This window comes from Giraffa tippelskirchi, chromosome 3 (genome assembly GCF_054371585.1).
Source record: "Giraffa tippelskirchi isolate mGirTip1 chromosome 3, T2T-mGirTip1v1.2.pri, whole genome shotgun sequence".
Lineage (NCBI taxonomy): Eukaryota > Metazoa > Chordata > Mammalia > Artiodactyla > Giraffidae > Giraffa > Giraffa tippelskirchi.
In genome coordinates this window covers 37,359,430-37,381,047 of record NC_137277.1, presented here as the reverse complement: position 1 = coordinate 37,381,047, position 21,618 = coordinate 37,359,430, and the positions used below count along the sequence as shown (strand labels likewise).

At 53.8% G+C, this 21,618-nt stretch overlaps 1 protein-coding gene and 1 long non-coding RNA gene across 4 annotated transcripts in view; one reads left to right on the top strand and one right to left on the bottom strand.

Moving 5' to 3' along the window:
* The window catches only part of WSCD1 (WSC domain containing 1), a 46,527-nt gene extending 25,200 nt beyond the window's left edge, over positions 1-21,327 (bottom strand). The window contains exons 1-5 of one of the 3 annotated variants that reach the window (XM_081575817.1): positions 21,215-21,327; positions 9,112-9,814; positions 2,447-2,561; positions 1,900-2,084; positions 59-180 (exon numbers count right to left, since the gene is read on the bottom strand). In XM_081575817.1, the coding sequence (XP_081431943.1) occupies positions 59-180; positions 1,900-2,084; positions 2,447-2,561; positions 9,112-9,538 (849 nt within the window). In that variant the 5' untranslated portion in view covers positions 9,539-9,814; positions 21,215-21,327. Of the gene's footprint in view, positions 1-58; positions 181-1,899; positions 2,085-2,446; positions 2,562-9,111; positions 9,815-19,998; positions 20,833-21,214 lie in introns of those variants that run through there. The other 2 variants (XM_081575816.1, XM_081575815.1) reach the window with 2 other exon arrangements.
* LOC145540739 (uncharacterized) lies at positions 121-6,197 on the top strand. Its single transcript, XR_014078527.1, has 2 exons — positions 121-205; positions 5,976-6,197. It is a non-coding gene; the product is annotated as an uncharacterized LOC145540739 (long non-coding RNA).
* Positions 21,328-21,618: the final 291 nt, after the last annotated feature.

Sequence of the window (21,618 nt, the reverse complement as noted above, 5' to 3'; positions counted from 1 at the left end):
ACCACCACTCTGGCTGGATGGTTAAAGGACAGAGCTGTGAAGTCATAATTCCTCTTACTTTCTGGGAGCAGAATCCGGAGCACGTCTCCACGGTCACGTTGGCCTGTACCAGGGAGTCAGGGAAGGCATGCGTGATGTTCTCTGGCAGTCGGAAGCAGCCCCGGTACGTGACGGTCCTCCCTGCAGGGAAGGAAACAAGGATCTGGTGAGAAGCAGTGCTGCCCTTCTTGGGGCCTGACCCAGGGGAAGTGGCAGCTTCACATCCTGAAATAGGTAGAATCACACTCAGGAGGAGCAGATTCCAAATCGGAAAGGGTAAACTGCCCAGACAGGCTGTGGTCAAGCCAGGCTCCTGAGAGAAACCAGACCCTAGAAACTTGTTCACCAGGGTCATTGACAAGGGACCACTTGGCTGAAGCTGCTGAACTCATGACTTGCTACTCCCGCCAGCCCTCGAGGGACAGTGTCCATCCTTCCTCCCTCCCTCCTTTCTTCCCTCTTTCTTTCTCCCTTCCTTCCACAAATCTGTTGATTTTTTTTTTTTCTTTTTTGCCATGCTGTGCAGCATGTAGATCCTAGTTCCCTGATCAGGGATTGAACCCATGCTCCACTGTGAGTACCTCCCTGCAGCCTAGGGGGAGGTGGCATCTGGGTCACCCTTTTGCACCCCATACCCAGTCCTGACCCTGACATACAGCAGGTGTCCTATACATGCTGAGAGGTAAGGATGCGGCAAGAGCTGTGAGAAGACAGTGATATAAGATGCTGCTGGTAGAACCTCGGCTGCCTCTAGACTTCAGGTGTGGCACAGGCTGTCACTCCCTTTCCACACCCTTCTCTCCCCCGCTCCCCAGGTGAGAGACCCAGGCCACTTAGGACAAGAGGGTACCTCCAAGAAGGAGCCACAGATGACCTGCTCTGCACCGTCCTCTGATCCCAACCTGAAACTCAGGTCAAACAGACAAGTTTTTCTGTTTCTGGCAGGTGTTTTTTTTTTTTTAACCTAAAATTTCACTGATGTACATACTTCAGTGAAATTGAATCCAACTTCACAAAGAAGTTTCAATCCAGGTCCCTACCCTGGTGGACTCAAAACCTCCTTTTCTGTCCTCCGTGGACACTAAAACCCAAGCCGTGTGGCCACCAAGACCAGCAGCTTCCCCTGTGGAGACCCAGTGCTGCACAGCGTCTACTGTCTTCATCTCACCGCCATGATTCCTAGTTCCTGCTGGAGCCAGGGATTTCCTTACTTTCTTGATAGTTCAGCTTTGCATTTACAACAACACTTGTTCAGTTTTACCCAGCACTTCATGGGCTTCCCTTATAGCTCAGTTGGTAAAGAATCCGCCTGCAATGTGGGAGACCTGGGTTCGATCCCTGGGTTGGAAAGATCCCCTGGAGAAGGGAAAGGCTACCCACTCAGTATTCTGGTCTGGAGAATTACATGGACTGTACAGTCCATGGGGTCGCAGAGTCAGACATGACAGAGCAACTTTCACTTTCACCCAGCACTCCTAGGTGTTGTATAGCTAGGAAACATTCCTAATATCTGGTCCGCCACAGGTAATCAAAGTCTGCCTCTGCACTTGACAAAATAGACTGGAACCCAAAGATGAGAGGCCGCACAGCATGTCTGAGAAACACCTAGACCGAGACTCTGGGCCTCCTGATCAGTTTTTCTCTCCTGCAGAGGACAAGGAAAGATGTGGTTTGGTCATGAACTCAAGCAATCTTTGGCAGACCCTAACCCCATGCCCCCTGCCATGAGCCTGTCCAGGGAAGGTGGTGGGGAAGGAAGAGCACAGTTTCCATCCCACAGAGTTTAGATGAAGGGCTGTGGATGCAGAGGTGGCGGAGAGCAGGGGCAGACAGAGCTCAGGGAGAGGCTGGAGCACTCACGCTTCCTGGAGCCAGGCTGCAGCTCCTCCACGCGGTACACGGAGAGCCGGCCCACACCCCCACACACGGAGCTCTTCTCCCCTTTGCACTCGTGGTTACACTCCTCCGGCCTGACGCTCATCACTGGGAGCCGGTTTCCACAGTAGCACTCGGTCCCGGCCTCCAAGCCAGCGTAGACGTAGGACCTGCAGGCAGAGTGGGGCCTGGGGTGAGTCCCAAGCCTGGCCTGGGGCACTGAGGTCTGGATCCAGGAATGGCCACTGGGTCTGGGGCCAGGATAAGGGTGAGTCTTGGAATCTCAGGACAGGAACCCCAGGTCTCCTGACACTGAGCCCAGAGCTCTTTCCACAATCCCCTGCCGTCTCATCAGTAAACCTTCTTTGTTTTGGACAACTGCATCTGATCGGTCAAGCTCTAATAGCGCTCCAACAGCCAACTGGCAGCAGAAGCACCACCTCAGGGACACCACTCCCACTCGCTGGGATTGCCTCTTAGCCTTATTTCCAGTGGAGCTGACAATTAGGGCCCATTAGGGCCCCCCACTTACCGCTCAGCACATGCGTCCTGGCAGTGGGAGACGGTCATCTTTCTCAAGTCAAAAAACACAGCCCCCTTCAGAGTTCGCTCCTGGCCGTCGTCACTGAAGCATCCCACATAGGTGCCTGCAGGGGTTGAGGGAGAACCACAGCAGAGACTCAGACATCCGGAGAGCAGGAGGGTCTTAATTCCTGAACCCACCCTTGGCATTGCCCTTCCTGGCTATGACACTTCTCAGGGGAGCCCAGGAGACAAGGTTGCGGCCCAACCTTCCCCACAGTGCTTCTGGACACTTCCAACTTGTTCCCTTCCTGCCCTCTTTCTTAGTTAATGGCCAACAGCCCCGAAGACACCCTGCCAGGAGCCTGGCATCAGCCAAAACACAACTTTCTTACGCCAGCCCTCACCTGGTTTAATTAAGTCTGGCTGGTTTAATTGCTTCACCTGGACCCCTCTCCTTTTCATCCCTACCCTTCCTAGGCCAGGAGAGACCTGTCTGCCTCCATGAACGTCCTGATAGGCAGATTCTGTTGCCTTCTTGTGATCCAGAAGGAAGAAATGAGTTACGCAAAGTCTGATCTTAGCTAGTATAGAGATCTTGCAAACAGAGAGAGCTAGTCCAAGAGAAAAAAAAATTTGCTGGGACATCCCTTATGGTCCAGGGGTTAAGATTTCGCCTTCCAATGCAGGGGAGGTGGGTTTGATCCCTGGTCGGAAGCTAAGATCCCACACATTACGCTGCCAATAAATAAATAAATAAACCGAAGCAATATTGTTAACAAATTCAATCAAGGCTGTAAAAATGCTTCACATCAAAAAAAAAAAAAGAAAGAAAGAAAAGAAAAGAAAATATCAGCCATCGCAGGAGTGTGGAAGCCCCCATCACTGGAGGTGTATAAGCGGCATCTATTAACATGTAAGAGGGCTATTCTGTGTGGGAATCCTTAGGACCACGGGACCCTGAGCCCTCACCAGGTCAGGCATCTCCAGCTCATCCGTGGGAGGGGACATTGAGGGGCAAGGCTCCACAAAGCAGTGACAGTGTTGACCCGATGGTGCACATGTCAGTGGGAAATAGTCCTGCCCTGCCACACCCCAAGACGGGGAGCTGCCTCCCAGGAACGCACAGCGAAGCCTGGAGAACTTGAACGCTAACAAGTGCATTAGGTGTGTAAATGTCACGTGCACCGCAGCACATTGAAGGAGTTTGCATGCATTAGGAGTTTGCAAACACACCATCACACCATCCGAACTGTGAACGCACACCCACAAGAGTTGCGCCCAGATCTGGATCGGACACCCATAATGAAGATGCTGCCCGTCTCCAGGGAAATGTTGGCACTCAGCTCAGGGATGTCTCAAGTGGTGCCTGAGCAGCACACTGCAGCCTCTGGAAGTTGGGCGTCTCCGGGAAGCACTGTGCCCAAGGCCTCCCCACAGCCGGCCAGCTGCCAGGCGGCTTTGCGGGGAGGAGTGACCATCTCGTCCACCAGTCCTGGAGCTCCCAGATCAGGCGAGACTGGTGCTGATTACTCCTGCCAAGAAGCTGGCCCAAAACAGAAGCTCAGGGCCACCAGCTGAGTGGTTTGAAGGAGTGAGTCTGCCAGCCCACATTCCTGGGGACCTGAATCAGGGGGTGACTTGCCTGGGTATGAACAGCACGCTTAAATCTGTCTCTGACCTTGACTAAATCATTTCAACATTCTGTGCCTCAGTTTCCTCAACTGTCAAATGGATAAAGGAACTCCTCCTACTCCCCTTGCTCATTTCTCCCGCCCACATCTGGTCATGTCCCTGCTCCTTCCTGCACATCCACTCTTTGCTTCCTACTCATCCTTGACGGTATGGCTTGCAGCCCTGACCACTCGTCTTCTGCAGCCTCTCCTTTCCCTGCACCATCACACTGAGTGTCTGAAAAACTTGCTGTCACGCAAATCCTGATCATTAACTGTTGTTAAAAATCGTGTACACCTGTGTGTCTCATCTCTGCACCATGCTCGTTGAGGGCAGGGACCACAACTTCCCCTTAGCTGGTGACTGGCTACCAAGGTCAGACATGATACGGCTCAGAGCTCCTAAAACCCACACTGACATCCTGTGAGGGTGCAAGAGGGAAAGCAGGGAGCCCAAATGCAAGGAGGGGCTGGTCCCATTGGCTACACCAATGTGCAGTTCCCAGGGCCCCTGGTTAGAAAAAGGCCAGGCAGGGGAAGATGGCCAAGATAGTGGGAGACAGGACTCTCTGTCATGCCAGAAATGGTTGAAGACCCAAAAACCTCAGGTTAGAGAACACTGGGCTGCAGCGAAAGCAAAGATCTTCAATGTCTGTGACAGGGTCTTGTCCCCTTCCAGGCTATGACCTTCTTGTGGCCACCTTCACCAGGATGCCCACCAGCACACACATGGCCACACCCAGTGTCCATCCATGGATACAGGCTCCACTCCTCTACTCGGGGCTCCAGACACCCAAGCCCTGCAAGCTGCTCTCTCTTCATATAAATCTCAGGACTACCGAGACCAGAAAGCTTTCACCCAGGTCAGCGAGAATCAATCGTTCTCCTTAGCCTGCCTACTTAGTAAAAGAAAACTAATATTTGAGAAATTTCTGACATGTGTTGCTCAGCAAAGAAGAAATTCTATTATAGCTTTTAAGTAAACATCAAAAACACAAGCTCAGATATTGTTAAACATTTATCACTGCTGATGGGAAATTAACCAGAAGGTTCTAAAGGTGACTGGGCTCAAGACCCCTGGAGGCTGAGACTGGCACATACACATTTGTGGGGCGGGGGTGGGGGGTGGGGTGGGAAGAAACAGCTCTTGGGAATGGGCTGCTTTAGATTCAAATCCAGACTCTGCTCTATCTGGCTGTGTGACCTGGCATGTGCAGCCTCTACTTCCCCATCTGTAAAACGCACACATGGTCCAACGGAATTCATGGGGTGCTTGTGAGAATTCCACGAGATAACATGGAAAGTTATTCTAATGCAGGCGTGGCATGTAGTACTAGCTCAGGGGTGATTGTTACTGTTGTAATGTGTCATTGTTAATAATAAACACTTTTAGATTACTTTACTTCCCCGAAATGCAAACCCTTCATCATTAAAATGGTGATAGCACTGCTGACATCATAAGGCTGTTTGAAGATTAAATTAAATGAGATAACAGATGTCCATCTAGGCAGAACAATGGTTGGCACACAACAGATGCTCCGATAAGCGACAGCTATTATTATTCTCATCCTACACTGTAACCTGGGGCCGGGTGTGCCGATGGCTCCATAAATATTAGCAGAGCACATTAATAAAAGAGAAAGAAAGTGTTTCGAGCAGTCAGGGTCGGGTTCTTCAAAAACAAGGAGAGGCTAGCAAGCTCCCAGTTGGCCGGTGGGTGGAACTGACCAGTTTGGAGGAACACCCACGCCCAGCTGGCCCCGTCTCTGTTTGTAGCAAGACCCAGATACCTCCTCCCATTCGTGAGGAGGAGGTGAGCCTTTTTTCCTGGAAAAATAATGAATGGCTTTTCTAACTCCCTGACAGAGGCAAGAATGTGTAGAAAGAAAGGACTTCCCAGGGATGCACTGGGACACATTCTGAGGCGGATTTATTACTTTCGGCTGAAACGGAGGCGATGCATTATTGTCTGTGACTCTGCATCTGTTCATTTGCACATCAAAATGGACATGCCGTGAGGCTATTAACGATGGCTTCGGAGATATTGGAATGTCTTTGGAAATTACTATCAATAAAAAACAAACTGGCTATGGAGAAGTTACTATTTTTCCCCTAGTAAACTTACTGACATTTTATTCCATTATGGATGTTGTCCAAGGTATAATGAAATGCTCAGTGATTGATGGGGCCTCCTGCGGCTTCCAAGGCTTGCCGGATCCCCTTACAGGAGGATGGCGGGCTGCCCGGCCGGCCGGCTGTGAAGAGACGCCCTCTTTGTCTGCAGCTCCAGCAGCTGTCCCGAGGGCGGGCCTCCAGCAGGGAGGCCAGCCTGGCTATGCAGGGCCCCACAGAGCCCCAAGAGAGGAAGGGGGCTCCCAGAGGCTTCTAGGGCCAGTGCCCGCCTCTCCCCACTTTCTCTGAAGATCTTTAGCTGTGTGACACCACCGCCTGTCCCAGGGCGAATTCTTCCTCCAATCCTGAGGGATATTCAAAATATTGAATAACTGATGGGAGGCATGGACTGGTCTGAAATGTCACCATTCAACACCAGAGCCTGACTGTTCCTGCTGAACTAGGCATTAACCCTTCCCTTGCCAGGTTTGGGGGTCACCAGGGAGAGTCAGCCAGAGTGCAGAAGATACTCAGAGACTCAGGGCAGAAACCCTGGTGTAAAATAGGTGACAGTCTGTCCTGTTTGGATCTCACCACCATCCCTTCAGCTTTCACTACAGGCTCTTCCATCGCTTCTTTAAAACATGACTTTGAGTGCCTGCTGGTTCTCCTGGATGTAGATATTCTACACACAGGGCTGTAACCTGGTCACCCCAAGTCCTCTCTTCTGGCCAGTCACCCTGAAGCCAGGTTACTAACAACTTGTCACTTCTGTGTAATGAGCCCCAAGCCTTTTGCACATGCCTCTCTTATGCCTCAGTCACGCTAGGTGGTAATCATTTTGATGCATGTCTGATTCCACCATCACAGACGGAGCTCCTCACGTGTAAAGTGAATAGCACACATGGAGATGCATATGTGCTAAGTGTGGACTGAGAAAAATAAAAAGATGAATCATGGCTAATTTGCCAAGGTCATAGAGTTAATAACTGGCAATACTAAGACATAAATCCAGATCTGTTTTCAAAACCTGTGCTCTTTCCATGCCTTCTTTTTAAGAAATCCATGGTGACTTTGGTCAGTCCTTTATACTTTAGTCTAAATGAGCTACGCTGGCATTGCCTTCATAGAGACTCAGCTTCTGGATGTGTTGGGGGGAGTTTATAGAAATTATACCTATATGAAATGAGCTACAGAAGTGGTTCCTTGATTCTCCCTCATTCTTACATGGAAGCCTTGCTGAGGAACCCCACACAAGGGCTATGACCTAGAGGATTTCAGATGAAACTTCCTTCTATGGAAGTTTCTTCTATAGAAGGCATAGTCCTGCAGTCTTCACTGTATCAGGCCACCATCTTCTTCTATATCTTGGCACTGAGGATTCTAAGCTCCATCCATACTTCTTACACTCAGGAAAGTAGTTTTCCTGTGATTAGTGCTACAGGATCAAATAAAGGGGTGACAGAGATGCTTAAACACTGACTGAGATCAGTCACCACTCGACAATGGCTCTAACACTCCCTGGGTGCTCACTTCACACAGGTTCAGTTTCTAGGCCCTGCACAGTCTGGATAACTCGGTGTTAAGAGCTCCGAGCTGGAGCCAGGCTGACCCCGTGATGGAGTCCCAGTGGCATGACAACAGCAGTTCTGGTCAGTGCCCTGCCTGTGTCCCCTGGCCTTGCTGTCTCCAGACTGCACCCTAAGATGCAGGTTCTACCCTCATTCCAAGTCCCCATCTGCTCCATAACATACCCTGTACTGGCCACCTCCTCCCCTGTCTCACTTCCCACTCCCTACCAGTGTTCCTGGGGTCACACCCAAAACAAACCACATCCATGTGAATCCTAGTTTCAGGGTTTGCTTCCAAGGAACCAAAACTAACAGAATGATCTTGGAGAACAACAATCTCCATGCCTCTTCACCTGCAAAACTGAGTTATAATAATAGTGCGTGCATGCTAAAGTCGCTTCAGTCGTGTCCAACTCTTTGTGACCCTATGGCCCATAGCCTGCCAGGCTCTTCTGTCCATAGGATTCTTCAAGCAAGAATACTGGAGTGGATTGCCATGCCCTCCTCCAGGGGATCTTCCCGACCCAGGAATTAAACCCGTGTCTCTTACATCTCCTGCATTGGTAGGTAGCTTCTTTACTACTAGCACCACCTGGGAAGCCCTATAACAATAATAATAGCACCTGTAAATACAAAACTTACAGGTGTGTGGTCACCGCTGCACGAGTCAGCTATTGTTATTAAATAATAATAATAATTCCTGACTGTCAGTGCATACAATAGGCCCCCTAGTCCAGTGGTCCTCAGCCTCAGTGCACATGCAAACCACCTGGAGACCACGCTGCTCCAGACTGCAGCCCTCACCCCAGAGTTCGAGATTTGGGGAGTCTGAGAGAACCTGAGAACCTGCATTTGCAACAAGCTCCTGGGTGGTGCTGGGGTTGCTGGCCTGGGACCCCACTTACTGAACTGCTTCTCTACATTATCACGTTTCATCCTCACCACAGCCCTGGGGCAGGCATCTCAACCTCCATTTCCAAGGGACGTGGAGAAATTAAGAGACGTAGTCACCCAATAAGTTTGGGGAATGAGCCAGGATTTAAGCTTGGGTCTGTCTCAGCTCTAAGATGCTTACACATCTCAACCCCCAGCCACATGCAGTCCAGCTAGGGAGTGAGCAAAGCTCCCAAGGGCTTCCCCTCCCAGGCCCCTCCTGTCTATGGTGGGGCTGGGGGAAGCAGGGCATGGGAAGGCCACGGGCCCTCAGTTCCCACTTCTCAGGCTGCAGCCAGGGAGAGGGGACACCAGTCCTATGCCCCCAAATGGGGCTCTCAGGAAGAGCTCCCATATGTGTAAAGGGACCCAGGCTAAGTACCTACCTCGGCTGCTGGTGGCTGGCTGGGGGGCTTCAGGGCTCAGCGCAGGCGGCCCCGGGGGGTCCCCCATGAAGTGGTGGAACCAGCGACGCCGCAGCTGGCGCAGCTCTGAATTGCGGCTGCGGAGCCAGCGGGGGCCGGGCCGGGGCCGGGCCAGGGGGCCCCGCAGCACGTCCACGCCAAGCAGCAGCTCCGGGCTGACCCGGGCGTCGTGCAGGGCTCGGCTGTCCAGTAGGCCCACGCCCAGCGCCACGGCGGCCACGGGCAGGGCCTGCAGCGGGCCAGGGGCCCGGGGGCCCGTCGGGAGGCCCACGCGAGCCCGCTGTAGCAGCAGCAGGCTGCCGGTCATCAGGTAGGCGGCCGTGAGGAAGAAGAGCAGGAACTGCGTCCGGCGGAGAAACTTCTGGAGTCGGAAGAAAGGTTTGGCCATGCCCCTGGGCGGCAGGGCTCCCGGCTGGAGCCTGGGGGTGGCTCCTAGCACCCAGGCGGGAAGGAGGCCGAAGCCTCCGGAGGTGTCATCCCCGCATGCCGGCACCAGCCTGTTCTCTCCTGGGGTTACTATTCCTCCTGCCCCGTTGCCAGCAGGTGCTCAGATAGCACCATCACTGAGCTCCAGCCCCGGGCCCTGCAGCTGTAGCTTCTGCCCAAGTGTCAGGAACTTCGCCATCCCTGGGTTCTAGCGAACTTCATGTCCCAGCTCCGAAACCTAGAAAAGAGAAAGGGCACTTAGAGACAATAGGAGGGTCCATCTCTCCCACTGCCCCAGGGTCAGGAGCCCATGCCTCTGTGCTCTGTCTGCCAAAGGGGCTGGCTATGCTGCAGAAATGAGGGACAGAGAGACTGGCTCCAATCCCAGCTCTGCCACTGGACGACTGTGTGATGGCAGGTGGGCTATTTCACCTTATGGGGCCTCAGTCTCCTCATCTGTAAAATGGGACTACCGCTCTACCCTGGAGCAGTAGGACGATCCACTAATGATAACAGGAAGGAGGAAAAACAGCAGCAGCGACCTTGTATGAATCCTTAAACTATGTGCCAGTCTCTGAGCTAGATGCTTTATGTAGCATCTCATTTAATCCTCACCTCAACCCAGAGAGAGAGATACATACAGCATTACCCCCATTTTACAGATGAGGAAACTGTGGCAAAGGGAGACAAAGTAAATTTCCCAAAGTCACACAACTGGGGAGAAGAGGAGCCAAGGTTTGGAAGAGCCTGAATTCAGAGCCTGGACTGTGAACCCCCATGTGGCCCAGCCTGTAATGAGACTCCACTACCTATATGTACACTCAGGCCAGGGCATGAGTATACAGCAGGTGCTCGATGCATGTGTGTACTGGGGCTGCAAACTGTCTTTTGGAAATGCTTCTGCAGAGGGGGATTGGTTTTAACCCAGGAGAGGGCACAGAGGAGGGAGTAGGCTTACATAGTCTTCCTTGCTTCCTGAAGGGAGGACACCAGAGCAGGATAGCCCCAGGGGCCGTGCACCTGTCAGCAGAGGCTGGGCCCCTGGGGTAGGGAAGTGGGGAGGGCTCTCAGAGCAGCCTTCCTGGGGTGCCCCTCTGCTCCCCAGGACTCAGCTCTCACACTGGGCTTTGGTTTCCTTTGGCGGCGCCTCTGAAGTGCACTGTCGGGGGTTGGCAAAGGGGCCTGCAGCTGCTGCGAGCTGGGCTGCTGGATAAGGACAGCCCGGAACACAAGGACAGGCTTGTCCCAGGGTGAAAGGCTCCGAGGAGCGTGACTAAGCCGCTGCCTGTAACTAACAAGGCCCGGGACCCCCGCCAGGACCCCGCGGCCCCTCAATGGCTGCTCTGTACCCTGGGGACAGCGGCCGGGTGTGAAAGGAAAGACAACGTTTGGGCTCTTGTGGCCTGGCATTCCAGGGCCTGGGAGGGGGTGGTGTCAGACCAGCATGACCCTTTCTGATTCAATGCTGAAAGCCACCAGGTTCTGATGCTTCTGGGGAGGGCAGGATCTGAGAATTATGGGGGTCCAGTGGGTCCTTTAGGCTGGGGCAGGGGTGGCAGGGTAGGGAGTCAGCAAATGAAGGTGGAATTAAATGCTGAGTCTGGGAGCCATTTCAGACGGGTCTCCAGAGCTTTTATTTTCTCTCTAAGCTGGTGTGTGCCAGGCCCACCCCAGCCAGCCTCGTCAGATTTGTAAAACCACAGAGAAAATCCCAAGAAATCCGGGCTGATCCCCCTGCCTCCAGTTTTGGCCCCTCCAATCCATCCTCTGCAAGGCTGCCAAGCTGATCCTCCTAACACGCAAATCTGATCACAGCGCTCCCCTGCTTAAAACCCCTTTCAATAGCTCCCTGTGGCTTTGGGATAAACTCCAAGCTCCTTAGCATGACATACAAGCCCCCTTCCTGATCCAGCCCAACCAGCTCGTCTCTTGCTGGGCCCTTTCATTCTGCTTCCTCATGGCGTGCACATGTGTGTGTAAACACACACACACCAAGGCCCGGCAAAACAACCAGAGCACGTCTGCCCTGGTGCCTTTGTACATACTTCACTTGGTATCTTTCCTCCTTCTTTGCCTGGTGAATCCCTCTGTATCTCCAAGACTCAGCCCAGGTGTCACTTCCTCCGAGAAGCTCTCCCTGACCACCACCCACTGGTGTAGATTTCTCTGTCTCCCCATGCTGACCCTCATCCCAGCATTTGCCATCCTGGGATGATTTTAATTTTCCTCGTACTTGTCAACCATCCTTGCAGGACTGCGACTAACTCCAGGCTAGAGGTCATACGCTATGTACGCATTTTGGTAACCCCAGCTCACAACACGAGTCCCAGCAGAATAAATGCTCTGCCCTCTCTGTGTCTGAATACATTTTTTAAATGAATGAGAAGATACACTGATAGGTGGATCCTGATATCAGAAACCTGCTCCTATGGGGGTCTTGTTGTTCAGTCACTAAGTTGTGTCTGACTCTTTGTGACCCCATGGACACAGCACTCCAGGCTTCCCTGTCCTTCGCCATCTCCCAGTGTTTGCTCAAACTCGTATCCATTGAGTCAGTGATGCCATCCAACCATCTCATCCTGTCGCGCCCTTCTTCTCTCGCCCTCAATCTTTCCCAGCCAGTGTCGGCTCTTTGCATCAGGTGGCCAAAGTATTGGAGCTTCAGCTCCAGCATCAGTCCTTCCAATGCATATTCAGGGTTGATTTCCTTAGGACTGACTGGTTTAATCTCCTTGCTGTCCGAGGGATTCTCAAGAGTCTTCTCCAGCACCACAGTGGGGGATCTTAGGGCAATGAAATCTCAAATTCCGCTTATCCAGAGCTGTGGGGGCCTCCCTGGAAAGGTGGGAGGTGGAGCGATACACAAACACAAAGGACACAGCTTCACTAGTTGAGGCCTTAGAGATACGTGGAAGTTAACAAGGGTACCTGAGCTTTATATGTGATCTTTCCTGTGCTGTCATTTTAGGAAGAGGGGCTTCCAGATCTGCTTGCAAAAGGCTTCTGGTTACAAGATTGGGACGTTATCAGTGAAAAGTCCTATAAAACTAAAATAAAAGGGAAGTGAGGACCCCTGCTGTGGGAAGAAAGGTTCTGATGAGATGGAGGCAAAAGGCAGGCAATGGGTCAACAGTTCAGAATTTTGAAGGCAAGATGCAGCCCGAATTCCATATACGTTTGTATAGAGGAGCTGCGAACATGCTACAAAGGGTGCAGCAGGGTGAGGTGTGGTCAGTGCTGATCATTCCGGAATTGAGTGATCACATCTGGGTTCGCCAAGGCACCCTTCCCCCCACCAAGTTCTCTATGGAGCCACCCCTTCCCATGGGGGCCCTCCCCTAGTCTGGGAAGCTGGACACTGGGCAAGGGGGCAGGGGACAGCTGCTTTCAGGCCAGAGCTCCACGACCCCTGCTTCCAATAAGACGGGCTGCTACTCTGAACTTTTCACATTGCAAAGCTGATTCCCTGCCCAGAATACCTACCGCTGGCTGGATGGGGGTGGGGAGTGGGGCCCTGTAAACTCACAGCATTAGCAACCTGTCCCCTGGCCCAGCCTTCTGCTCTGCAATCGTCGCCCACTCTCTGCCATGCTCACCTCTCCCCCAGGGCACAGATGACACCTGATTTATCATCAAATCCCCAGATCCTAGCACGCAGCCTGCAGGACAGTGCCTGTAAATGTTTGTTGAGTGACTGTATGGGAAAATGGTCTGGAGGGTGGGGGGAGGGGGCGCTGAGCCAAGTGCAGTATCTGCACAAGGACTCAGAGCCAAACCACGAGGCAGCTGGAGAACAGAAGCAGCCAACACCTGTGTGTGGGGGAGCTGGTATATCTAGCCACTGCCCATCAGCTGTGCCCACGGCACCCCAAAGCCAGGAGGCCCTCCATGAGAGCAAATCCACTTTAAGCAAGTCACGGCACAGAGCGGCACCTCAGGCTTCCCATCCATGAAATGGGGGTAAATCAGCATTGTCATGGGCCCAAATGAGGGAGGAAACCTCTTACCTACAGCCAGTGGCAAAGGAAGCAAACTTGGAAACTCCTTGGAGGAGAGGCTTGCAGCAGTGAGCTGTAGGGGACATCAGCCACCCTCACCTCCTCTTAGCCTCCAACTCCCTAGGGTGGTACCAGTATCTGATTCTTACCTGCAGCTGCCTCCATGCTAAGATAGGTGTCAGCGACTGCCTGCTTTTTATTTCTTTCTTCTTGAATATTTATTTATTTGCTGCACCATGAGGCACGTGGGATCTTAGTTCGCTACTAAGGGATTGAACCTGTGCTTCTTGTACTGGAAGCATGGAGTCTTAACCACTGGACTGCCAGAGAAGTCTATGCTTGCTTTTTCAATGCCGAAGAATCTGCCTGTAATGCAGGGGACCTGGGTTTGATCCCTAGGTCAGGAAGATTCCCTGGAGAAGGAAATGGCAACCCACTCCAGTATTCTTGCCTGGAGAACCCCATGAACAGAGGAGCCTGGAGGCTATACTCCATGGGCTCGCAAAGAATCAGACATGACTAAGCGATTAACACTTCCATCCCTCTTCTTTTGCAGCATCTAGTAATTAGGCTACACTGGGTTTTGTGTTTCACCTGCACCATCTCATTTACTCCATATCTCCTGTCAAGGGGGCTAACCTGATCACCCTCATTTAAGAGCCTGGGTCTCTAAAGCTCAGCTGGTCAAGGCCAGACAAACCAGGGCCAGGATTCAGACCCTAGCTCCCTGCTCCCGGAACCTACCCTGTGTCCACTCAGCTGCCTGCCTCTCTCCCCACCCCAGCTTTAAAGGAGGCAAGATGAAATCCTGAAAGGGGGTTGGTATGCCTCCATCAGATCTCTTTGAAAACATGCCAGAATGAAGCTCCCAGACACAGTGCCACACACAGAGCACCCCCCCCAGCCAGACCTCCCCAACACTACCATGTGGTGACTGTCCCAGCCTCCTGCCTCCACCCCTCCTCTGCAGGTCTGGGCCATTTTTCCCCAAGGCACACTTCCCATGTGACACCTCCCATCTGGGAACCATGCAAAGTGCCTCAGGGGAATGATGAGGGGGCAGGGGACCCCCACCCCTGCCTGAGACTCCAGGTTTCTCAGGAAGGAAGGGGCACCAGGGAGGCATAGTCTCAGGCTGGACAAGGTGGACACCAGCTGCCCTGCCTGGGGGTCTGCCAGAGGCCCAAGAGCCACCCCAGAGGAGACCAGGGCCCAGGGGAGGGAGACCCTCAGCTTCTTCCAAGGAATGAGAAGAGATCATTGGGAGAGGGAGGCTTCTGGGGGTGGTTTCTGGGAGGGAGCAAGAGCCTAGCACAGGTGGGAACACAGACAACTTGAGCTGTTACTCTGATGTCATCTGGATCGCAGGTGGCAGCCATGGCTCAGTCTGAAGGGGGTGGGGGGCGCTGGGCAGATGGCACCAGGCTGAGATTTCCGAGGGACTGAACAGGGGAGCAGTGTGACAGCCAGGAGAGGAGAGAAGGCAGCCACTGGGGCCTGAGGGCTGGAGAAAGAGCTCAGAGAGGGCCTAGGCCTGACCAGTAGCCACTGGGGTTCAGTCACATGACTCTACCACCGCCCCCTCACCCCCACCAGGGAGGATAGACGGGGAAGGAGAGAACACCAGTAGCCTTAGGAACGCCACGGCCAGTGCCGTGTGGGCTGTGACCATCTGGGAATCCAGAGCCATGCACTCTTAGCTGGGTGAGCCCCAAACACAAGAAACAGGGACCCACATGTTGCTCCCGCAGACAAGGAGATGGGCATTTGTGGTCCAGCAGCTCGGAGCCCCAGCCTCCATGATTGGCAGGAGGGGTCTCAGCCTCGAAACCTCAGCAAAGCCCCAATGAGAGCCTCCAGCTGGGCTCGGTGCTCTGAATTAGGCCCTCCTCCCCCCACCATTTCTTCCTACCTTCAACCCCTGCCGCTGCCCTGCCCAGGCTTAATGCCTGTCATCTGGACACTGCCTTCCTCTCCAAGAGGCTGTCCCCTCCCAGCAGCCTCACAAAGAGATCTTTCTAACACCAAGAATGAGCAAAGCTCCAGGCTGCAATGGCTCCCCAGGACTCAGATGACCTGAGTTTAAGTTTAAGCCCCTCAGCCTGGTATTCACTGGCCCTTCCTGGGTCAGTCTCCCAGCAAATTCCTTTCAATATTCCTTCCAGAACTTGATGCCCCACTGGCCAGCATGTGATGCTTCAAGCTCCCTTACACAAACTCTTCTGTCGGCCAAGAATGCTAATGGGTGCCCTGTCTTGTGGCTCAGAAATGCTCTGCTCAATGCCACCTCCTCCATGAAGACTTCCTGATCTCCAGAGCAGAGCTGCTCCCAGAGTTCAATGGTGAGGCTGGATGCTCGGGTGACATGTCCTGCCTTGAGTCCTAGGTACACTGCCCTCTTCTCCTCCCAGCCCATGGGCCCCTCATAGACACAGGCAGTGCCTGATGGGGTACAGGGCAGACCCCAGAAATCTGTGCCCATGGGTCACCCTCCCCCCAGTGCTCAGGGCCATGATGTCCTCACCCCCAGGTCCCAAGGCTCTGGGTCTTGGTGGCTCAGAAAGAGAACAAAGGACCCACTAAACAGAGATCTGCTGGGCCCTGGGATGGCACAAGGTTTGGGAAATGGGAATGCGGTGGGGTCCCTGCCTTTGAAGAGGCAAATCTTTTGATCTTCTGAACTTCAGAACTTAAGGGAAAAGTTCCAAATTAAGAAGTGCTACTTGCAAGGTATAAAACATAATACTAAGGTCAAAACTCCAGTCAAAGCAAAGGAGGTAGGGGGAGGGAGGATTCCTCCAGTAAACTCAGTGCTCTGGATTGGGAAGATCCCCTGGAGATGGGAATGGTTCAGATAAAAGACTAAATCTGTATGTACCACATTAGAGACTTGAAGGTACTTTCACACACTCTCAAGTGTGCTGAAAGAATCAACAGATCATCAAATGAATGAGTGATCTTCCCATAAACTTGTGAAGTCAGAATCATTACCATCTCCATCATGGACAGGCAGAATTTGAGACAGAGAGAGAGGCCAAATTAACTTGACCAAAGACAAAGTTATTGCTAGACTGAACTCAAGTTTTCAGATTCCAGATTTGTGATATCATCTACCATATCACGTGGCCTTCATCCATTCAACTCCATCTATTCCTCCAGACACTCAGCTAGGGGCCAGGGCTGCAAAGAAAGACAGAACACCTCCATGGGAGGTGGCATCTCCCCTTTTTAGTTGGTTGGTCTGGAGCCCAACCCACTCTTGCAAGAGCCAATTACAGACTCTTTTAGGCTGTCTCTGGGCCACCTCTTTGGTAGAACCCTATTTTGTTCATGTGCTTGGATGTTTCTTCCACTGATTGGCAAACTCTTGAGGGTTGTCCAAACCTCACTGAGTGATTTGGATAAATCTGGGCAAGTGGGTAGAGCACCCAGCCAAAGTTAGCCTCGCCCTCCTCTGGCTCTGTGCCTTAAGTCACTGAGATGGGGGACTTATGCTAGCGGGGAACACCTTGGACCCTCCTGTCCTCAGAACTCTCCTGGCCCCCTCATGAGTTTTCAGCAGTAAGAGACAGAGAATCAAAGTGGAGGAGGAAAGCTTTAATAGCTACCAAGAGGCTCGCAGTATTTGAAGCCGCACATGGTTAATCCAGCCCATTCTTCCAACCACTCTCACATCCACCCTAGGAAATACAGTTCCTCCCTAACTGTGTTCTCCAAAAGAGCCACCCTTCCAACAACTTTCCAGGTGACATGTCAACATGTGTGTTGTGCTCAGTCACGTCTGACTCTTTGTGACCCCATAGACTGTAGCCCGCCAGGTTCTTCTGTTCATGAAATTTTCCAGGCAAGAATACTGGAGTGGTTTGCCATTTCCATCTCCAAGGGATCTTCCTGACCCAGGAATCGAATCCAGTGTCTCTAGTATCTCCTGCATTGGCAGGCAGGTTCTTTACCACTCCACCACCTGATATGTCCACATACTGATTATTAAAGCCGAGAGGAGGAGAGATTTAAAGCAGCAGAGTGAAAAGAGGCCCAGAGAGAAGATGGTCCAAGGCCAAGTTCCAGCTCTCACTCCTCAGATGAGCAGGGCCAGCCTCCAGCCCAGTTCTGCCCCTGCTGATGGGTCTGATCATCACTCACATCCTATGGATAAAGGTCTAAACACTGGGCTGTATTTCTGCTTTGCAAATAAGATCATCTATAGACACAGAGAACAAACTTACGGAAGCCAAGTGGGGAAGCGAGGTGAGATAAATTGGGAGATTGGAATGGACATATAGACATGACTGATACTACGTATACAACAGCTAACTAATGAGAACCTACTATAGAGCTCAGGGAACTCTACTCAGTGCTTTGTGGTGACCAAAATGGGAAGGAAATCCAAAAAAGAGGGGAGATATATGTATAGCTGATTCACTTTACTGTACAGCAGAACTAACGTGACATTGTAAAGCAACCATACTCCAATAAAAACTGGTTGAAAAATTAAAAAATAAACACAGAGCTGCCCCAGAGTCCTTTGCCCTGGCCTCAGTGAAGCTCCAGATGGAGAATCCAGGGGACTGGCCTCACCAAGGCTGACTGGGGTCTGAGGCGGATGGGAGCACAAGCCAGGTGTGTCTACAGAGAAACACACCTTCCCAAGAAGCACTGCTCAGACACAGTTCAGTCCCAGCCTGGAGGCTCTGGGCTGCCTGTTGAGGCAGACTCTACAGGAAAGCAGCTCTGCAACTCACTCCCCAGTGCTCTGAGGGCTCAGGCTTTAGCAGCCAACTGGTGGCCCACAATATCCACTTCTGCCTGGCTAGGCAGACAGGAGGGAAGGGGTAGGGCGCCGGCCATCTGCTTAATCCAGGCATCTCTTCACTTCTAGCCAGACACGCTGTAGGGCACAGGACAGCACCCCACAGGGCTCCATGTGAAATAAGGGAACCTCTCACCCCAAAATAAAGCATGCTTCCAGAGGAGCTGTGGAAATGGTCCTGCTGAAGACCGGAGGATGCTGTGGCAGGGGAGGGCCAGGGGGCTTCTCTACGGGGAAGATGAGGGCTGCCAGGCTAACCCCACCAGCCTAGCTGTCTGCCAAGCTTCCTTGAGCGAGTGTGCGCAGGAGATGAACACAGCTGCTCTTCCCCCATGGAACCGCTGGGCTCTGGGGGCAACCAATGGGCCCACGGGTGCATCATTTCCAAGGGACTTGTGAGGCCAGAGCTAAGTGTATGGGGAGGGTAGGGGCGGTGAGGGGAATACTTGAGAGAACCTCCCCCCACCTTGCCCTCTCTCCAGCACTTGCAACTGCCAGGTCGAGGTTGCTGCAGGCAGAGCGCAGCAAGCCAGCCCTCTGCTGCCTGTATTCCTCTCTCCATCAGCCCTCACTTCCTGTGCCTGAAAACCTAGGCGATTCAGAGGAGAAAAAGAAAAAGTCACCCCCTCTCCCCATCTGATCCCAACCATGGCGTTCTGACATGGGATAAGCCAAGCGCTCCATAAACTGAAGCCGGCCCTTCCAGCGACAAGGAGACGACGGCGTCTAATGTTGTTAGAAAAGTGAAGTGGAGTTCCGAGTCTGTCCACCTTGGGTACTGCTGGGGACCAGGCGAGTGAGGGCAGGAGCGGGATCCCAGGGCAGGGCTGTGCTGCTGGAACCCTCACGTCCAGCCTTCCCAGTGCTCACAGAGGGGTCAGAAGTCTCCCTCCCTGCCCCTATCTCCCCACTGGGCGAGCCGGCACCAAGCAGGCATCATTCGTGGGCACAGATGCTCCGGGAAAACAGACACCCAGGAGATTATCCGGAGCAGAGGACCCCCGGAGGCTGCTCATGAGAAACGAAAAACCGCAATTAGCAGCCTCCAGTCATGAGTCTCCTTCTACACTTAGGAAGATGCAAAAGCTCTACCTAGGGTAATTTTCCGGACAAAATACATACGTTTCGCCTTTGCCCATGCCTCCGTTCAAGTTCACCAAGAGACGGAGAAAAACCTCCGCTGACCAGAAACCTGGCGTGCTAGCAGAACGAGAGGGAGCTGCCGCTAGGTAAACGTCTCCTCTTAGCAAAGGCAGTGCGCACCCCAAATCCTGTCCTCACCCCTTCCCCGGGCCCGGATCCACGGCTCCATCCCGGAAAACGGACAGTCTTTGAGGGTTCCAAGGCGGGTACGCGGCTTGGGAAACTGCCTTGAGCACCCCCGCCCCATCCCGCTCATCCGAAGCCTCCCTCCACCCAAGCGCACACACTCCCGGGCGAAGCCGCCCCGACCCCGCGAGAGGCACCCACCGCCAGCGCGCCCGGAGCCGGAGCAGGTGCAGCCCCGCCGCGCTCCCGGCCGCGTCTACACAAACTTGTTGGCCCGCGGCTGGGGGAACCCTGCCCGCAGCCCGCGCGGGGGTCCCAGCTGGAGCACCCGGAGACCGCACTCACCCACGCGATCGCGGCCGGCTGGGGCGCCCGCTCAGGCTGCCACGCGCCCGCCTCCCCGGGGCGCTGAGCCCGCAGCCCCGCAGTGCCCGGAGCCTAGGCGCCCTGGGCGCCCGCACGCCCTCGAGTGGCCCGCGGCAAGGAGCGGCCCGATACGCCTCGGGCACAGGGCGCCGCCGCCTGGCTCCCCGGGCTGCGGACGTCCGGGCTGAGCCGCGGCGGCAGAGCGAGCGGGCACCGAGTGGGCAGCGGGGCGAGCGGGCGAGCGGGAGCCCGGCTCTGCACATGCTCACTCGCGCGGCCCGGGGACAGCGGCCGGCCGCCGCCGGGTCCTAGAGGCGACCGTTCTCCAGCCGCCCGTGGGAGGGGTCGCCCAGGTCCTGGGGACCAGCTCATCCAGAGCAGCCACACTCGCTGCTGGGAAGCAGAGTCACCGGCACTCACTCCCATACACACATAAAGAGCCTCCCTTGCAGTAATACACACTAGGCTAATGCATTAGCGCTCACACCAACACACATCTACACAAACACACTGGGCACGGCTACATAGAGGAACACGCTCCCACACTCGCCCAAACACACGGGGACACACAGTGATGCAAACACACTGAACCACTGCTTCACAGATACTCTGACACCCACACTCACACACACACACAGGGCTCTGTCCTGGGACACTGACAGCCACCCAGTTTGTAGCACTCTGATACCAACCCACAGAGGCAGACAAACACACGTTGACTCACTGTCCCATGCAGACCTAGACCCTGACACTCACATCCTTATGCACGCACGCACACACATACACGCACTCTGAGACAGTCACCCACAGATCACTACCCCAGAGACAAATACACCAACACCATCTCCCATGCCCACACACTCAGGGCTCTACCACCAACCACTGCACTGCCCCACATAGACCTACAGTGATAGACCCACCCCGAGGTGTAGTGATCCACACACCGGAGTCCACTGACACACACACTGCTGTGTAGAGAGTCATACATTGGCCCGCAGACCCCCTGAGGTGGATAGGCGCTGATACAGACACACAGGTATACAACCACACTGCTACACACCCATCCCTGTTTTAAAATAAGGACTGGATCCAACCTTCAGGATTCTCCCTCCACGCCCCACCCCTGCTCCTCAGAAGTCCCCAAGGCACCGTGCTGCCCCTGCCCTGCCAGGCACATCTGTGGCCCTTGTCTCACCTGGGACTGGCTGCTGAGATGCTCCGAAGACTGGGGACCAGCAGAGGCTGCAGGAGCAGGTGGCACTGGCATGGTTCTAAGCGGGTCTTCCTCAAAGGGAGTTGCATGCCTCCGACTCCCGCTAGGGGCAGCGCTGCTTGGCAAGGCTGGGAGGAGCCGGTTTTCAACAGGTGGAGGGCAGGCGGGGAGAGGATTACCCTGGGGACCAGTCAGAGCCCCTGGGTCAGTCAAGTGGCACCCAGAGGGGAAAGGGAGGCGCTTAGGTTAGCATGGCTAGTCAGGCCAAGTGCCAGAATTAGGAGAGTCAGCCCCTCTCCCTGGCACGAAGGTGGGGATTGCTGGAGCCCCGGAGGGCCTGGAGGAAGGTACAGGGAGTGAGGGGGTGATGCTTGCAGGAAAGCCCC